A 20,049-nucleotide genomic window follows, 5' to 3' on the forward strand; every position below is an offset into this window, starting at 1 on the left:
TGGAAGGAACGAGGCGGTGTTTTTTTTCCCCCTTTACCCCACCCAAACCCCCCTCCTCGCTCGTCGTAGAGAAAACGGAGCCTCCTGAACGCGGGGCTCGCCGCCACCGCCGCCATGCTGTACCTGGAGGACTACCTCGAGAGTGAGTCTTTGTAGTGGGAAGCGCGGCGGGGGGGCACCAGGCCCGAGGGGAGGGGGAAGCAGGGAGCGAAGCGGAGGCTCCACCCTCCTCCTCCTCCTCCCTCCCCCTTTCATGTCGGCCGCCAGTCTGACTGACTCGCTCCTTCTCTCCTCCCCTCTTCCCTGCAGTGATCGAACAACTTCCCATGGATCTCCGCGACAGGTTCACCGAGATGCGCGAGATGGACCTGCAGGTGCAGAGTACGTGAGTCAGCCCCGCCCACAGACCGCCTTCCTGGCGCGGCCTCACGCGCAGCCCCGCGAGCGGAGGGTGGGAAAAGTTTGCTTCTGTGAGCGGCTTCAGCGGCGCCGCAGCGGGAAGCAAACCTGCAGTGTTGGCCTCCGTTCTGGTGCACACTTGCTTGAGAGCGAGCCCCGTTGTATTTAGCACTATTTCTACGTGCACAGGGCTGACCCCTAAGGGTAGAGAGCAAGAAAGGAGCTCCACTTATTTGATAGGGTTTATGCGTCCAGGAAAATAAGTTCCGCGGCAGGGTGTGCAGTGGACTTTATCCCACAATTACTGAACTGGTTTGTTTAATTTGTATTACTAATTGGCTCTTGTAGGTTTGAGGTTCTTGGGCTAGAAGTCACCAGATGCAGTTCTTTTGAGCAATGCAAGCATTGTATGTCCAGTCATGAGACTTAGGAATGCAGGGTGATCCTTATTTGTTATAGGGAAAGGCAAAGTTTATAGAACTGTGAGAACTTTGCATTTATGTATATGCAGTAATACCAGACTTAAACCGTACATGAATTCCATTAAAAGTGAATGATGTTGTATTTCACATTAACCAAGCAGGTTGGTAGCTTCATATTTGTTGTCTAGATACATACAGAGGCATACCTATATACAAATAGATCTACATTTCTGCCAAAAGGGGTGGCAGGGGCAGCATTTTTTCTGACTTTTTTTCTGTCAGATTCACATAAGTATGCATGTTTTTATTTCAACACAAAAAATACATAGACATAGAAACACATTTCCTTACAAAAGTCTTTGCACACTGACAATCACAATGTGCATGCTTGCAGGCACATATGTATACGTGCAATTACAAGAAACCCTGTAAGTTCTCAGTCAACTTTAGTCAGCATTGTTGCACTACTGAAATCTGCCCATTGGAAACACTCTTGAGCTAGCTCCTGCCCATGCTTTGGAAATGAAATTGAGCAAGGCCAAAAGGAAGGGTAAATGTGTTAAATGTAGGGTGGGACCTGCAAGGTTGCACATGTAGGACAAGGGAATCTAAAGCAGCCTGCAGGATGACAGGCTGTGTTCTCAGATGCACTGAGAATAAACAGGTGGACTTGCAGCAGCACTATAGGTAGCAGTTTCTGAAACAAATTCAATAAATACTGTAAATGGACAACTTTCACATAATTATAGAAAATATACTTATTAAAGAAAAAGCCCTCACAATGTCATAACATTAACTTTGAACTAAGGGCCTCTGATTACTGTGGAATGTGTTCCCCTATAACTGTATATAGGATTAAAGGTTTAACACAATCTTTAACACAATTAAAGGCTTCCTCACAATCTAGGAAGAGTTGGCCAAGAGAAATAGGATTCTGTCATTGTTGCTGTTATTTCAAAAAAATGAGGAGTATTAGCAAGGGTGAGCAACTACAGGAAATTTAATGGATCTTTGTGCCCTCTGTGTCACCTGCTTTGTAGGCAGTGACAAATAATAATTTAGATGGTGTCTATAGCAGCTACAGGGACTGCAGGTGGTACAGTGGTTTAAACTGCTGTGCTGCTGGGCTGGTTGATCGAAAGGTCACCGATTCGAATCTGCACAATGGGGTGAGTTCCTGTTGCTCCGTCCCAGCTCCTGCCGACCTTGAAGTTCGAAAACATGCAGATGCAAGTAGATGAAAAGGTACCACTTTAGTGGGCAGGTAACAGCATTCTGTGCACCTCGGTGTTTAGTCATGCCGGCCACATGACCACGGAGATTGTCTGTGGACAAACGCTGGCTCCCTCGGCTAGGAAACGGAGATGAGCACCGCACCCTAGAGTCAGACATTACTGGACTTTAATGTCATGGGGAAACCTTTACCTTTTTATAGCAGCTACAAAGTTATTTGATACTGAATGCTCCCTAGCTCCTATGGAAATCTTATTTTCCTGACGAAACATCTCCCCATCCACTTTGGGGAGTGGTAGGGGCCTCATGTGGTCTGTGACTCTTGTGTTGCCCAGCCCTGAGTTACAGACTGACAGCATTACCTTTTATATGGCTGTCTAGCTAGTTTGTTACATTATTTATCTGCCATAATTTATTTTACATTACTTATCTAAAGCCTGCCCATACCACAAAGTTCATGTAGGCAAGCAGTACCCGCAAAACAACCCAAAAAAGCATTAAAAGGCTAAAATAGGGCAAAAGAAGACCTTTTTCTATACCGGATTAAGCCTTCAGTCTATTCACCAAATAGTCAATATTATTGAATATGATGGGACATAATTCTGAATAACCGATGTTACAATGGTGCTTTAAACCTGCAGTCTTATGCACATTTCCTTGGAGTAAGCCTACCAAACATAGAAGTGCCTACTGCTGAGTAAGCATGCATTAAATTTATTTTCATGCCAGTTTTATTTTAAGATGTCAGTAAAGCCACTCTTTAGATCACTGATATTTAGGTGCTTAGTAAAAGAATTTCATGCAGTGTAATCAGTTTGCACAGTTTCAGATTTCCCATAGAATGTAAAATACATTGACTGTAAAATATTAGTGGCCTTGCTTATACTCCTCTCAAGTCTTATGTTTCTCTTTGTTGGGCACACATGTTCAGGCTTATGCTAAGTTTACTTGGAAATACTTTCATTTCTGTGGGACTTTGCCCCAGCTCAATAATATCTTTGGGCTCAGATACTTCTGAGCCCTCTTGGGCAAACTTTGAAGGTAGTTGTGCCTACAGTCAATTTTCTGGGCAGCACCTTTGCTGATGGGGTTATTACGGGTTATACCAATATGTCCATAGAAGCCTTTATTCAGGCTAGTGGGGCTGACGTTGGCTGCTGGTGAACATAAGCACAATATTTGCTATTAGGAAATGTTTATTTTCTATCCTAACAAACAACTAAGAAAAACTGCCTGCATTAATTCTTGTATGCAACTTTAATAATTATATGTCAATCCATAAACTGCTCACACTACTAGTTTTGACTGAGAAAAACAGGTTTTGAACATTTGCATTTATTTATTTATTCATTTATTTTTTCTGGACTATGATGTTACCTTTTCTTGAAAATTCTTCAAGAATTTTGATTACAGTGCATTGGACAAGGCTCTCGATCAGATTTGTTTAGGGCACGATCCTTACATATTTGTACATAGGAAAAGCTCTACATTTTACAGCCTTCCCTAACCAGCATAGGCTTGTGTCCTTAATGAATTAATATCCAAATTGATGCAGTTGTTCCAGTACATGTCCCACTGCTCTCATTGGGATTTGTTCCCAATTAAGTTTGTATAAGATTAGAACTGTGCAGCACCATTTTGCATGTTTAATCAGAAGTATGTTCTGTTGAGTTCTCTGGGTTGGTGGGTGTGGGGAGGACTTTCTGGATAAATAAGCATAGTATTACAGCTTTTAACTAATTGGGTATGTTCTGCTGCAGGTTTCAGGGGAGGTACATCTTTTCCAAGAACATTTCTCAAAAGCAAACATTATTTATTCTGATTGAACTTGTCTCCAGATCAAATTGTGATCTTATGCATGCATATTTGGGAATAAGTCTTAATGAATCCATTGATATTTAGTGCAGATAAGCATTCTTAGGAGTTTGCCATTTGTCGCTCAAAATGTGATTACTAGAAAAGCAGGCTATATTTTGTGACCACTCCTGGGTGTTCATTTTCCTAATAATGCAGTCAAAAGTATGTTTACCTATTTCTGTTTCCTTATGACAATCCATTGCAAGTTCATGGAAGATAAGGAAATGCTGTCTGGTGTTCTATGTCTTTAAGATGCAATGGATCAACTGGAACAAAGAGTAAATGATTTTTTTATGAATGCAAAGAAAAACAAGCAGGAATGGAGAGAAGAGCAAATGACTTCAATTAAAAAGGTAAGAATAAGGCAAACTCTGCCCAAAACAAAACTAGACTTTTGAATTAGTTCTAGCATTACTCTTGTCTCTGGAATTTCAGAAAAACTTTTCACACAGTCCACTCACGTAAGTAGTGTGATATAGGAGGCTCAAGTTCATGGAAGACTGTAGCTCCTTTTTGTTGAAAACGAGCACTAATTGTGATTTTTTTCATCTGATGTGATACCTTGTTTTACCTGAAAATGAATGAGTTATTTACAAGTAACTTTATAACAAAACTTAGACTACTTGATGAAAGATCCTTTTACTATTAATAGGATACTGCTAATATAGATTTAGGGCAGGAGTGGAAATCCTTAGGCTCAGATAGAGATGTCAAGACCTGGAAAAAATGTAAATATTAAAAAGTAGGAGTTTCTTCCCAAGATGCTTATATATGTATACAGTTATGAAGATTATATTTAGCTTTTACTCCCCCCCCCAAATTATTTATAAAAATTATGCAATGGGACTTTTATAGAAAGTCTAGAAATGTAAAATGTTTTGAAATAATAACTCTGTGGGGGAAGGGATAATACATTCTCTGTAATATTTCCAGCCTAGTTATTTCTCCCATTCCTTATTAATATTATTGATCTAATTTATCTTAACTGATAATCATTTTGGGATGTCCCAGGTCATGCTAAGTTTCTGAGTGAACTAATTAACATGTAATATGAAGTAAAATGCTCATTCTTAACAATTGGCATTTTGTTTTATACAGTCATGTGTTTGTTTTAGTTAAATGCTCTAGCCAACAATGTAGTTCTAGTATAAAACCCATTTATGAAAGAAACACTATCCCACCATTCCAGTCAGATTTATATACCACTTTCCAGTATACAAGTATTAAAGTAGTGAAGAAAAAATACAGTGCTATGCAAACAACTGTAACTACCATGACAGAAACAGCAGAATACAGTAGCATCAACAATGAAACCACACATGCTACTGCACGCTACAAATTGTGAACTGCAAATTGGATTTGTCACTTCTGGGAAAGCCTCTGTAAAGAGAGAGTTTTAAGAAGACATCTGAATATCAGGACTGTGAGTCTTGTTTAGTACTAATTGGTAAAATGTTCCAGAGTTTGGGTACTGCAGCCCTAAATGCTTTGCTCTAGCAGTATCTGGGGCAGAACTCCACAGCATGTAGTGTCATAAGTGCTCCATCTAATGATCAAAGAGATTAAACAGGGACATAAGGAATAAGATAGTCCCTAAGGTAACCCAGTTTTAGCTTGTTTAGGGCTTTGTTAGTTAACGACAACGGCTTGAACTTGGCCTGATAGCTTAGAGGCAGCCAGTGCAGTTCTGTGAGAAAGTGAGTAGGTTGCTGTCCGAAGGTGGCCCTGTTTAACATTCTTCTTACTGTGTTCTTCATCAGCTGCAACTTCCCAAAAGGTAGCTCCAGATAGACTGCATTACAATAACCCAGTCCTGATGTTACCAATACCTCTACCACTATGGCAAAGTTACCAAGGTCCAGGAATGACTTTAGTTGGTATTCTAGTTGCAGTTGGTAAAAGGCACTCCTAGTCACCGAAGCCACATGAGCGGGCTGCAACAAAGTTGAATCCAGGAGTACTCTCGAACCTTACACAAATTATTTTAGTAGGACTACAACTCTGTCCAAAAGAAGCAGCTGACCTGCTGATTAATTAATTAATTTCTGTGCTGCCCATCAGCCAAGGTTTACAGGGCTGTTCATTAAAAACAATAAAAGATACAAGCATATTAGAACATCATTAAAAGTTTACAATACAAAGGATGACCAACCTTCAGATTTGTGCAACTTATTGCCCCCCAGCACAGCATCTAAGCATTTGTGCAGAGCCTTTATGGCTGCATTTGATTCAGCTGTTACTGAGAAATAGAGATGGGATGTAATTTGCATGTTGATGGCATCTTGCTCAAAATCCAGGTTCATTTAGGTGTTGAATAACATTGCAGATAAAATAGTTGTCCTATGACAGAGGGCCAAAGTGCAGTCCTCCACACCACAATCTGAGATTGACCCTAGAGGTAGGAACAGAACTGCTAAAGTAAATTGCCTCCATTCACATTTATCCCATGAAGCCTATCTAAAAGTAGATAATGGTTGATGTTATTAGAAGCTGCAGTGAATGTGAATAAGAGGAACTTGGTTTCATTCCCTATACTCTTTTCAGTCAAAGTCATTTGCTTGGGCCACTAAAGTCCACAAATGAGCAAAGAAACTAGATAATTTATTTCACTGAAGAATAGTTTCAGTTGCCTGCTACAACCAAGACAGCATGTACGCAACTGAGGGATTGTTGTCACAAATTTAAGCTTCAAGACTAGTTCTTCATTGTCACTGCATGCAATGCAACAGTGTGAGTGTTATCCCACATAAATTTATTTTTAAAAAATAACTTTGGGTCTGTGGAATCCACTGACAGTTTTTAATAAAGTTCTCAGACTTCACTCCTAGGGAATGCTGCTTTGCTATAAAACCTTTTAACTGCTGCCACTAGAATACATGTTTTGTTACCTAATCAAATCATATGTACCTAAAACAAACAGTCTGTTTGCTCTGGTGTAGGTATGGGATTGACACCACCACTAGAGACAATTCTACATAATTAACAAAATTAAATGTTCATTAATGGAAGTGCTTTCTCACCAATCCTAATAGGTGAAAGAGTTTTTCCCAGGTAAATATAATCTTAGTAGCTTTGCCTTCAGATCAGGTTCTTTTAAACTCTGTTCCACACACAGGAACAGATTTAATAATTTTCTTAAACTTCCTTACAAGCAGAAACAGATGCTATACAACAGTCTTTCCCTGCCTTCAGTTTCTCCTGATTCTTCTAACTTCTAGGATGATTCAGATGTTTCCGGAACTACTTGCTAAAGCTCCGTTTAGACAGATATAGGAATGTATTATATATAAGCAGCTTGCTCATAAAATTAATATTTTTGGGATAGTAAATTTAAAGATATAGTTTATTCAGAAATGATGAGGAATCAACAGTTGCCTTTTAATTTTTAAATAATTATTTTATAGGGAAATAGTATTATACTTAATATAAGTTATGCTCCTAAAGTAACTTTCCCTCGACCTGATGCCTTCCAGATGATTTGAATTACAGTGTTGTCCAGTGGCCCTTCCTTCTGGGACTATTGGGAACTGGTCCAAGGAGAGCACCTGAGGACGGTTGCCCTAAAGTGGATTCTATAGAGCACTGAGAAATGCTAGTTTAAAAAAAAAATCCATTTTTTTCTGCATGGTTTCAGAATTTCCAGAAATTGTGAAGTCTCTGGGATCATAAGCCTTATCAGACCCTCATGGGGATCCCATCCAGCTCCCTGGGGTTTTCCAGAGGACCATGCCTCCTTTCTCTGGTCTAACCTCCTTTACCCCAACCACTAATCATTTGGGAAAACTTTTTTTTTTTTTTTTTTTTGCAAATTCCCCACATTCTAAAAATTTGAAATGATACTTGTAAACATTAGATGCTGATAGAGCTTTCAGCACCAATTTTCAAGTGGACTCTTGTCCACACTGTTTTTTGCCATGTCCTGTTTGCCTTTGATTCTGCGCATTGCTGGCATACAGACCCTGAGAACTTTTGGCCCTCAAGCTCAAGGATCATTCCTGTGTTACAATCTGGGTGTTTGTGTTGTGAATGTGAAATACCAGTAGAAGAATCTCACAGATTAACTGAAAGATTGATTTAATTGGATTACCAGAGCATGAGTAATGAGCTGTATTGGGAAACAGCTTCTGGGTTTTAGCTGTGGTTTGTATTTTAAACATAAAATGGGCTGAATGTGCACACCAGTGATATTTCCAATGATCCATTTTATGTATACTATTTTTTTAATACTAGTGTAATTGTGAGGATTCGGTAACATTGTCCTAGTTTAGGTAGGAATTATTAATTTGTAATAACTAGAACTGATTTGTGATAAGATTTTACTTTATTTTCTTTTATACAGGATTATTATAAAGCCCTAGAAGATGCAGATGAAAAAGTGCAGTTGGCCAATCAAATTTATGATTTAGTAAGTAAAAGAGAAAACTCAGATTTGATTGAGATACTAAACATTGCAGCTATTTGGGTACATGATAGGTTAAAAGATTCTGGGAAAAATACAAATGCATTTTTTATTTTCCTTAATTTCTTCAAGCACTTTGTTGATAGAAATAGGCTCATGAGATGTATATGGCCTGTAAATGAGTGCTTAAGTCTGTTCAGGTAGTATGCATTTGTGGGTGCATCTTTCCTCAGAAGTAAGGCACATTGTATTTTATTTTCCGACTGACCTTTACTAAAGTTCTCAGGGTAGCTTTCAACAATAAATAAAACAGTTTAAAATTTAATAGTGAATTAAACATAGTGTAAAGCTAAAACAGATAGAAAGGATTGAGAATGTGTGGTGTACCAGCTGTTAAAAGGTACTTGAAGCCTCAGAGGTATCTTACATCTCCAGTGATAAAGATGGATTAGTGAGCACCACATGTAAAGCTGATGTTTTAGGATTAGATAGGTAACCTGATATACTCTAGATCTTTTGGGCTACAACTTACCATTTCGTTGATCTTTGATCGTATTGGCTTGGGCTTATGGTATTATAGTCCCAAACATCTGGAGGGCACTGGGTTGCCTATGGTTGCTCTAAAAGGAGTTCACTTTGAGTACTGCTTTCCTAAGTAAATAAACAACCCCTCTAAGAAGACCTTTATCTTTTCCAGTCCATTATTATGTCCAGGCAGTGATTTGGCATTTCCACTGCCCTACTTGCACTGAATTGGGTGTCATCTGTACATGAATGATACAAGTCTCTGAATTACGTCACTTAGGAGTTTCATGTAGATTGAGAAAGCATGGGGGAATAAAATAGAACCCTGAACAAAGAATTAAATCTAAAAAATTTGAATTATGATGGGCTATTTCTAAGTAAGTGTCAGTAAGATTGCCACTATGTAATCTCATCCTATTCATGTCTACTCAGCATTAAGTCCCACTGAACTTGATGGACTTTACTTAAAGTAAGTATGTGTGGTATTTATATGGTAAAGGATTCGATTATGCAGATTTTTTTTGATGATAAAAGGTAAAAAGTGTGTCTGTCAAAGTTCTTATTTGCAACTAGTGCATTATCTGAAGTTAAAAATATGACTAGAAAATAATCTGACATTTTAAAAATCTGTTCTTAAATCAGGTAGACCGTCACTTGAGAAAATTGGACCAGGAGTTAGCTAAATTTAAAATGGAACTTGAAGCAGATAATGCTGGTATTACGGAAATATTGGAAAGGCGTAAGTATGTGTGATACTTTTTTAGAACTTTGCTACACTGTAATATTGCACTGACCACATTAGGACAATCAGATCTTAGCTCTATAAATGAGGGTATGGACAAGGTTTCTGCACCCATACAGAGTCCCTTTGCTCCTATTTTCTTACTCCTCTTGAGGAGCCAAACAACCAGTAAAGCCATAATTAAAATTTCCTGCAGTGCCCAAAGTTATGATTCATAACAAGCCACGATTGAGAAGCTGATCTTAAACCATTGCTTCTGAATTTGGAATCCATTTACCATAGTTTCTGAATTCAGACATAACTGTCGCTTCCTAATTTGTTTTCTGTTCATGTGAAGGAAGGAGCAAATAGGCTGTATGAATTTGCAGAAAGCTGATGTGTACCTGACAATCCAAACTGAGCCACAATGATGGTACTGGAATGATAGCATACTTTCTCCTTTTTGTCTTTGTCACAATAAACCTGTGGATCTGACTTGAAGGTGCGTTTCTTCTAAAAGTTGAGAAAACTAATAAAATGACCAAGAACAGAAGCTAAATTAAAGATAGATACTATATGCCAGCTTTTAGTTTCCCAGTTTTTGCTTACCAAGCCATCTTTAAAGTTTTCATACTATGCATAGATAGAAAATAAAAAGTAAGTATTTGGTTCTTTTCTGGAGAATAGGGATCTGATTTTTTCTGTTTATTTATATTGATTGGGTTTCTTTCCAGGACTTAATATTGGATTTAATTTGAGAAAAAATTAACTGGGCAACAGAACAGAAATCTTCTCAGTTAATTCCAGAGTTCCTTGTTCTGTTGACTTTTGCGGATGAAAATAAAATGTAATTTACTCTAAAATAGAGGGCTAAAAAACTGAAGGTTTTTAAAGTTGCTCATAACTGTGTTTTACTCTTAAAAACTGTTGTATCAATAGGCTCTTTGGAACTGGATACCCCATCACAACCACTGAATAATCACCATGCTCATTCACACACTCCCGTAGAAAGTAAGTTGAACATGTTTTGATTTGATGTGAATGTTAAAAAAAATAGCATAGAAACATCAGAAATATCTATTATACTTATATTCAAAAAGCATCAGTAGAATTTGGCACACTCTTTTGAATGACGCCTCTGGCAATAAGTGGTTTTTTTGGTGCTTTTCATAGTGGAGTCAAATTGTGCATGGTATTGCACAGTTTATTGTGTTACATCTTTTGCTTGTAAACACCTCAGATGTGACTTGGATAACTAAGCATTTCTTTTGTTTTCATATAGAACGGAAGCATAATCCCTCATCTCACCATGGAGCAGCAGATCATGTCCCTGAAAAGAAGTTTAAATCAGAAGCCCTTTTGTCAACTCTCACTTCAGATGCTGCTAAAGAAAATGCATCAGGTAATTACAATTTCAAATGTAAGTTTGCATGCATTTCAAATAGAGGTTATTTTCTTTCATATTCCATATTCAGTAATGTCTTTGCTTCTGCTTGCTATTAAAAGAAAGGTTAGGGTTATTTTTTCCAAGGGTTATTTATGATATCATGGAAAACAGTTTTATAATAGATCATGTGGATAAACTTTAAGTATAACTACAACTCCTAAAGCTAAAGGGAGTTGGCTGACTTGCACCCTGGTAAGTTATTTGGAAGTAAGCTGAACAGAATACTGATACTGTGTCAGTTTTCTGGGGAGTAGCTGTCTTGAATTACAAGTGTGTATCTCTGACAAAATTGTCACTGACTGAGAGAAGAGGGCAAAGAAAAGGATCTCTTTCCCTTCTTACACCCTCACTTTACAACCTTCACCGTGCTTTTCAGCTTCATAGTGCTGGCCTGAGAACTGCCATAATCTTTAACATAAGTTCTGGAACAGCTTTCTAGTTACCTCGATGAGCTTAATACTTCCTCCCCTGTGCTTCTGGCCTCAAATCCATTACAAGGCTTTGTCTTGGGCTCAGGAGAAAAAGGTGGTAAGATGTAGATAGTCCCTAATCAAAAGATTTGCTGAAACAGTGGTGAACTTGACAATGAAAGAGTGGAGAAGAATTGTCCTTTTACACCTTGAAGAACCTTGATGGGGAGAGAAGAAAAATATACCCCTTCATCTTGAATCTCCATTTGAATTTGCCCCCCATCCCACTTACCATTCACCTCCTTTTTTCCCTAGATCCTGTTCTCATTGAAATTCATATCACCTTTTCCCTCTCCTTCAGTTTTATCATTACATGACTCTTTGTCAGATCCTTCTCCATTGAGACACTGATTTTGCTGCAGCACTTGGTCCCCCATGGTCATTCTCCTTTCTGCACCACCACTACAGTGTACTTTAAACCTGCAAGAGAGACTTACCCATTTTTATTGTGGAAGTAGTTTTTTTTAAGTATAAATACTCTGTGTAACTGCGGGACAGCCAGCCCTTATTAATTTGGGAGGACCCTTCAAACTAATATTAGGAGTGGTAGCTGTCAAAGAGCAGATTGCTTTTTTATTTATGGCAGATTTCAGTTTTTAATTTGACTCAGAAATATTTTCAGACTTGTCATTGGCATGCATTTTCTTTCTAAGAAAGGTATTTATCTATTTAGTAGTATTTTGATTTGTATACTCTAGAAGGGGCAAGAGAATTGACCCATGGGTAAATTGGATGTGTCATCTAACTGAGACATATTTTATTCTGTCCAAAGAATTCATACTGTACACTTCGTCTGATTTCATTTTAGACATTCAGCATTTAGCTGAAGTTGGGGGAAAACAATTAGGTAATTTGTTGCCATTGATTATCAAGCCATGAAATTTTGAGACAATGTATTGTAATGTTACCATCTTCATTAAAAGAATTGCCCTGTACTGAAATTTGGATACCAGAAGTGCTGCTCTTTTGATCATATTATATGTTTTATTGATGTGTGAAGACTCACTTTTCCCTACAGTTTCATTACCATTTAGGTATGGGGTGAAAGAGCAAGAAAATAGGGGATAGCTCATGAATACAGTAGTCTTGAGACTTTGCAATCATACTTTTATTCTAAACCTCTAATATTTGGAGTGCTGCCTAAATTTTATCTAGTAAATGCAGCTCATTTTCAGCTTTCTGAAATTTATATCTACTTTTAGCTTTCACTTTAGACTATATAAATATGTTCCCTTTGTTCATCAAGGGTGTCGAAACAGTAATTCATCATCCTCATCCAACAGTGCATATAATGCAAATTCTTCTCAGCCATTGGCATCGTATAACCTGGGCTCATTATCTTCAGGAGCTGGAGCTGGAGCTGCTATTACCATGGCAGCAGCTCAGGCAGTGCAAGCCACAGCACAGGTAAGGAATTCAAAATATGTTTTCAAGTATCTGCCACAAGTAGTTTGTTTGTGAATAACTTTTACTTAGTTTAGGTTGTTATTAGTGGTGTGAAATTATTTGGATTTTCTGTTATGTCATTTCTGTGAGCTGAAATTTAACAGCACTAAAACTTAAAAGGAGACATTGTCATTCCTTTAAAAAAATTCTACAAAACTAAATAATAACCCAATGTTTATGGTGACTTAGGCTGCAGTTTTGTTCCTACTTATTTTTCAGTATGACCTATTAAATAAGGAATATGGGAATATACATTGTTTCTTGTAGCATGCAACCTCAGAGTTTATACATTCTTAGGAATGTTAGGACAGGCAGTCCTGGAGTTAGGAACGACTGAGTTACCAGCAACCCATATATATGAAAGAACTGCCATAAAGCCTATTAATTTTTAAAAGTTACTGTGGAGAATCATCATCACCATAGAAAGAGAAGAAGCAAAAAGGGAGGGTCTCCAAAGCATGGCCTTCTGCCCCACCCATCCAGAAAGGGAAATCTCTGTGGCATTTCCTTGCTGCAAAGAGGAGGCATTGGTGAGTTTGGGCAGAGGTCAAACATGAGATATGTTTGACCTCTGGTCAGCATGAGATATTCATGCTTTCTTCACTTTCACAGGGGTCCTGTACCTCTAATCCCCACAAATGTGAAGGGCTGACTATACCTGATCCGACTTTTATCTGATTTTGACTTGAAGATAAATTTTCATTTTCTCAGGAACAGAATTCATTTGTAACCCAGGAACCATCTGTATACTGCTTTCAGATGTTATGCAATTTATAGCTCAAAGTGCATTTTAAATGGATTGGATTGAGGATCTGCTTTCCCTAAGAAGAAAGGAATTCCAGTGAGAGGAAGGGTTCTTCTTGCAGAAAGTGTCTCCATTCCATTTGAAGGAGATATACTCTCCTCTGCATCATTACAGTTCACCTCATTTTGCAGTCTCCTGTTTCTGTAGTGCTTTCGAAACACATGGAGGGGTTGACATTGGAAAGCAGGGATGGAGAAGTCCATTTCCACTAGTGTAGTGGATCCAGCACAATCCAGTGGGTTTCTAAGGAGAATTCTCTAAATTGGGTCCTAACATAATCATGCTTACTATTGAAATCATGAATAATAAGTAACTTTTCCCATTAATTTCAGTGGGCATGCTGTAAGCATAGCGATGGGGCGCTAACCCTATCATCCTTCTTTTAGATGAAGGAAGGCAGGAGAACATCTAGTCTAAAAGCAAGCTATGAAGCCTTTAAGAATAATGACTTCCAGCTTGGAAGAGAGTTTTCTTTATCCAGAGACACAGCTGGATATTCATCGTCTGCTTTGGCATCTACGTTATCACAGACGTTGAGTTCATCAACTACAGACTCACGGAGTGGTCGAAAAAGCAAGTATGTTAATAAAAATGGTTACTTCTTTTTAGCTGTAACAGCCAAATAGCAGGAGAAATCATAATGATTAATTATGTTTAGCAGTTTTAATTGAACTTGAATTCTTTGTTCTTATCCTGTCATTGCCCATCCCAGGCACATTAGGCTGAAGCGAGCTTTAAGTTCAAAAAAGAAAAAAAAAAGTTCACTGTCACATTTGTGCTGGCATGGCACTTGAGCATAGAGCAATCTATTTTTTGATTCCTGCTATGATAGCCCTTGCTAAGATTGCTTCAGCAGAATAAAATACACTCTCTTTGAAACCAAGTCTTATAAGTGCTATAAGTGGTGCCAGCCATTATTCTTATTAGTATCAGTATTAGTATTAATATTAATACATTAAATTGATTCCCTACCTTTCTTCCTCTTGCAAGGGATTCAGGGAGCTTCCAAGATTCTCTCCTCTCCATACTGTCCTCACAACAAAAACTTTGTGAGCTGGGTTAAGCTGAGTGAGTGACTGGACCAAGGTCACCCAGTGAACTCCATGGGCTAGCAAGGACTCGAACCCAGATCCCCAGTCCAACAGTCTAACTACTATAAAATGTTGACTGTCAGTTTGCATATACAGACAGCATAAAAGACCCACAGAAATTAGCAGGGATCTCCAAGAGAACTGTAGATAGAAATCTGGTTTGTCAGAAGCTCCAGACCAGCAAGAAAATGTGAGGCCCCATAGTGGTTCTGAACTGTGAATTATACTGTATGTAAACAAATCATGATCAATTCAGAGATGGCAAAAAAAAAGGTGTATGACCATCTCTCTCCTTTAACTATGGAATGTAGTATAATTTAGATAAAACTATCCAGCAAAGTTCTATTATTATCAGTTGACTTTCTAACAAAGACACAATATGAGGATTGACTATAGGGTTTCTAACTATACCTGAGGCACATTGTATCTCACTGTGGAATCTTCTGCTGTGTAGGTATAAAATTGATGCTTGCAATAAATAAATTGAGGGAGGGTAGATTGGAGGGTGTATTTGCTCATACAGTTCCCATCTTTGAAATCTCCATATTTTTCAAGTCTATAGGATTATGAGAAAAAGGTTTATATCAAATATACTTTATCATCTGACAGCGTAGCTAAAATTCTTTTGTAGTGTGTCTGTAGTTTCAGTGCATGTGGCTTTATGTAAACTAAAGGGGAAAATTTAGTTTATGTAAACTAAGCAGGAAAAACCTGGATATATTTATTTTTCAGAAACAATAATAAATCTTCAAGTCAACAGTCCTCCTCATCCTCCTCGTCTTCCTCTCTGTCATCGTGTTCCTCATCCTCTGCTCTAGCACAGGAGCTGTCTCAACAAACAGCAGCAATACCAGAGTCAGAATCTAATAGCCAAGTTGATTGGACCTACGATCCAAATGAGCCACGTTACTGCATTTGTAATCAGGTATATTTTGTCAGATACATTGTATTATAGAATGTAATATTTTTAACTATAGTAGATAGTTTTGGTTTTTACTATAACAGTTTCATTGGCTCTTTAAGCTTGGAACATCTACTGAAAATAGAATACAGAAGGTTGCAGTTATTATATAATAAACAATTCAAGTTCAAGTGATAGCTTTATAATAGTATAAAATACTCAAGTATTACATGCCATAATAAGTGGACTGCAAAGCTTGACCAGCCCCCCCTCCAGCTTTTTTTTTATTTATTAGTATCTAAGGCAGTGTCACAAAATGGCTACCATGAGGGTTTGGTTGCTTTGCTCATTTGTTGAATGGTGGCCATGGCTAATAATAGAATATTAACTTTTCAGGAGCCAAACTGATAGTCTAAAATTAATGTAAGGGTGTACTCCTATGTGTATTTAGGCAGAAATACTTTCTACAGCTGCATGCTGACTGGGAAATATTAGAAGGTTTAGGACTTTATTCAGCATAGGAAAGCATCCCAAATTGCCCAAGAACCTAAGGACAATGAACAGGTGGATGCTGAGCTACAAAACTACTCTGTTGAATCTAAAAAAAGATGTCACTGAAGGTCACCACTTTGATATTTTTTAAATCAAATCAGCTTTCCAGTTCTAAAATAAATCTTAAGAAATAACATTTAAAAAAACAGGAAGGAAGATGGTCTGGCAGGCATCACAATAGGTAGTTGTGATCAGAGCTAGATAACTGTGATCAGAATGGACATACACAGAAGGCATTATTCAAGGGAAAACACCTACCCATTTTCATTGTAATGTGGATTTAAATAAGCTTGAAAAAGTATGCATAGTGCTAAAGATAGCATAAGAATATTAAGGGTGTTCAAATACTATTTTTCATCCTTGGTCTTCTTGTTACTATTTATGGTCTTCAGTCCTCTGTTGAGCCTCTGTTCATGTAGAGGCTTTCACAGTATTCCCACATGCTTTTTCTATTCGCTTAGTTTTTGTACTTGTAGAATTTGTACAGGTTAGTGTTGAAATTTCATCTCCTTTTCCACACAATAACATCCAAAGGACTGTGTTTATAAGAAACACTTAAGTGTTTGCTTTGGAAGTAATAATATTGATTATTTCTAAAGTGGTTACAAAATCTCAGTACTGTAGAGATAATAAAAGCAGAAGATAGGCCTAGCTGCACAAAGTCTAATAAGGCAAGAAGGGGGAAATGAAATAAGATAGAAAGAGAGAAGTAAAGTGGTAAAGGTCTGAATGAACAGAAGAGTTTTCAGATGTTTGCTTAAAAAGATCTAGTGAACAGGAAATCTAAACATCTGGTTTAGAGGATGATTTGGAGATAATGGCACTGCAGGCAAAAACTCTTGCCAATTGCATAGCCTTAAACAAATTTTCTAGAGTATAAATGTATTTGGGGGGATTTTAATGCTTTTAGAATTCATTCATTAGGGAACTGCTGCTGCAGCACTGATTTAGGTGATGGAGTCAACTGATTAACTTTGGCTTTATTATCACTGTTGCTTTATTATACCACTGTTCTTTTTTGTTCATTGTACATTTGAATGCAGATCTCCCTTGCTGATTTTCTTAAAGGATGGTTATTATATCATCTATTTTATTTTTTGAAAACCAAATTCAGTCTGTAAAATTACAATCCAGTTCACTTCTTTGGTCTTAGAAATAAATGTGCAGCCAGATCAATCTGCATATACACCTACTGGTCATAAGATTGGTACTAATCTCACATAAAGCAGGTGTGTGCAGGCTGACCTACAGATTGAGGCTTCATATGCAGCTGAAGATGTGGAAGCACCAAAAAGGAAAAGCAGGCATTCTATATAGAATAAAATGAAAGAAATCTGTGCTTATCTTACCTCTTGTGGGAAGAAATCATGTTTTCGTAACACTTTAAAAAAAGCATTTCTTTTCCTACAGGCAACTTAATTGGCTGTCAAAACAAAATTAAAATTGTTGCTGCTTTATGTAGTATCAGTAAAGTAGAAAATCAAAAGTGTTCTGCAGTATCTAAACAGGAAGGGTTTTTTGCATCCTGTGATCGTCCTTCTGTCCAGTCTGAAATTTGCAAGATCAGAATCATGAATGCCTAACAAGAGTGTAAGTTTGGCATAAAGTCAAATTTACAGCTTCTTAATAATGAATACTATCTGGTGTAAAATATTTTCTGGTCCAGGAAACAGTTAACTTGTGTATTCTGGGTTTTTTTTATAGGTGTCCTATGGTGAAATGGTGGGCTGTGACAACCAGGATGTAAGTATAGAAGAGGGGGTTTAAAAAAAATGGAATGCAGCTATGTTGCTGAAAATTGTATTATTCCGTTTTAGACCAGATTTATGAATCACATTCCAAAGAGATACTAGGAGTCTGGAAAGGCTTGTGCATGAGCACCAGGATTTAATCATTCCAGCAGGGACTTAATGTAATGGGAAGATGGACTTAGTCATTTGTAGAGTAAACCCACTGAAGTTAATGGGACAAGTTGACTGTTCTATATTTATGTCACATTGATTTTAAATAGTCTATTGAAAGCATGACTAAGTCTGGAACTAAGTTACTTGGCTTTTCAGGGGTTGATTGTTGACCTTGGGTGTGCATCAGTATTGCTGTGGGAAGGTGAGGGTTTAGAAGCCTTTTTGTACAGTTTTTTTTTCCTTTTTGATAAGGACCACAATTTTTCAAGAATATTTCTAAAGAAAACATTATACTACTTAATTTTGCACATTAGATTAAACCAATTAAGCTTTCCAAGCAGATCAGAGTTTTGATTTTAAACATTCCATTTTTCCTAATATTATTAAACATAGTATGATATTTAAATGTTAGGAAAGTTATTAAAACCAGCAATTTTATAGAGTAAATGTAGAGTAAATAGCTAAATTTATGCTATATTGAAAAGTCTATTTAGTATTTTGTAGTACCAGTGCAATATATCCTCTGTTTGTTTATGTTACAGTGCCCAATAGAGTGGTTCCATTATGGCTGTGTAGGACTGACAGAAGCACCAAAAGGGAAATGGTACTGTCCACAGTGTACTGCTGCAATGAAGAGAAGAGGCAATAGGCATAAATAAACATCCTGTTTAATTCAGTTAAAGAAAAACTACATTTGGAATGTGGGGCTGGAGGGAACACTTCTTTGCACCTAGTCAAAGGAGGATTGATATAGCTGTCATAAAATGTTGACTTCTTAATTTTGCTAGCTGTGTTTTAATATTGTACCTAAATTATTTATGCACTACTCTTGTGCTATAAATACTTTTCCAGTTAGCCATGGATTGTTCCAGTGGCAAATATATGCAGGCATTAGTACTCTCAAACCATTTTCTTTAAGCAGTGGCCAATCTGTTATAATTCAGTCTTCAAATAATTCCAGCAAATGGAGATTTTGAATGGTTTTCAGCTGGCATTCTGCTGCATGTTCTGTACTAAAGAGCTGTTATGTGGAAGTTTGTGTATATAAGTGGTACAGAAAGTCAGAATGTTATGAGAATGGATTTTTCAGATGCCTTTATAGCTTTATTTCTTGTTGAAACTGAATTCAGCAGGCTGAAGAAAATGGTTCTTCTATACACTGGGCTAGTGTCCTCTAGAGTACCTGGTACATGAAAACAGGCTCTTGTACACATTACACAAAAAACCCTGTACCACTAGTCTTTATATGTTTGGGGGCCATTCAGGGCACAAGTAATTAAAATGGTGTTAAAGTGATAAACCTTTTATACCAAATGTGTTTATTTTTTTGTGGAAGTGATCCTTTACATTGAAACTGTATTAGGTGTTAACATTTAAAAAAAATCAGACGCTAGTGTTAATGCTTTGCATACTTTATCCAAAAAAGTACAGTAAAAACATTTCATGGAAGCTTTCATAATATGCTGTCTAACTGGAGGATTTTAAATAGTTTTTATTTTTTTAAAAAATATATATAAATAAAAGGTTTCCATCTCTAACATACTAAGCACCATGTCTGCTGTGTGATTGTTTTCTTTCAGGAGTTTCCTATTCTAACGTTAATAGTAAAAATAACATTAAACATAGGTCTGTTGTTCTAAAGCTGAAATCTCCTAAATTTTATAACATGCTTAAGGAAACATGTCTCTCTGTTGTAGCCCAACTATATGATGGGTTTATCAACTCAAAATCAACACAAGGCTAGAATCCAGAGTTGGTCTGCACAAGTGAGAACACCCCTTAATTAGAGTTTTTGTCAAGTCACTGAATTTAGTCACAAGATACAAATGACAGCCATAGTTTAAAAAGAATCATGAAGCACTGTTCATGGAGTCCCT

The 20,049-nt window shown here is 37.3% G+C and overlaps 1 protein-coding gene across 1 annotated transcript; it reads left to right on the forward strand.

The window, feature by feature from the left end:
* Nucleotides 1–2: 2 nt before the first annotated feature.
* Nucleotides 3–19,718, forward strand: ING3 (inhibitor of growth family member 3). The gene is made up of 12 exons (XM_044423028.1): nt 3–142; nt 310–381; nt 4,164–4,264; nt 8,251–8,316; nt 9,478–9,574; nt 10,496–10,567; nt 10,839–10,958; nt 12,720–12,880; nt 14,111–14,301; nt 15,548–15,740; nt 17,973–18,011; nt 18,715–19,718. Exons 1-12 carry the CDS (start codon nt 115–117, stop codon nt 18,829–18,831), a joined length of 1,257 nt encoding a protein of 418 aa, XP_044278963.1. The 5' UTR covers nt 3–114; the 3' UTR covers nt 18,832–19,718.
* The last annotated feature ends 331 nt before the right edge of the window (nt 19,719–20,049 follow it).

This window comes from Varanus komodoensis, unplaced genomic scaffold (genome assembly GCF_004798865.1).
Source record: "Varanus komodoensis strain SLA01 unplaced genomic scaffold, ASM479886v1 scaffold13_1, whole genome shotgun sequence".
Classification (NCBI taxonomy): Eukaryota; Metazoa; Chordata; class Lepidosauria; order Squamata; family Varanidae; genus Varanus; species Varanus komodoensis.

Coding starts and splice junctions, on each gene's coding strand:
- ING3 (XM_044423028.1), top strand. CDS start 115: ATGCTGTACCTGGAGGACTACCTCGAGA. Junction 4,265..8,250: donor AAATGACTTCAATTAAAAAG/GTAAGAATAAGG, acceptor TCTTTTATACAG/GATTATTATAAAGCCCTAGA. Junction 8,317..9,477: donor CCAATCAAATTTATGATTTA/GTAAGTAAAAGA, acceptor TTCTTAAATCAG/GTAGACCGTCACTTGAGAAA.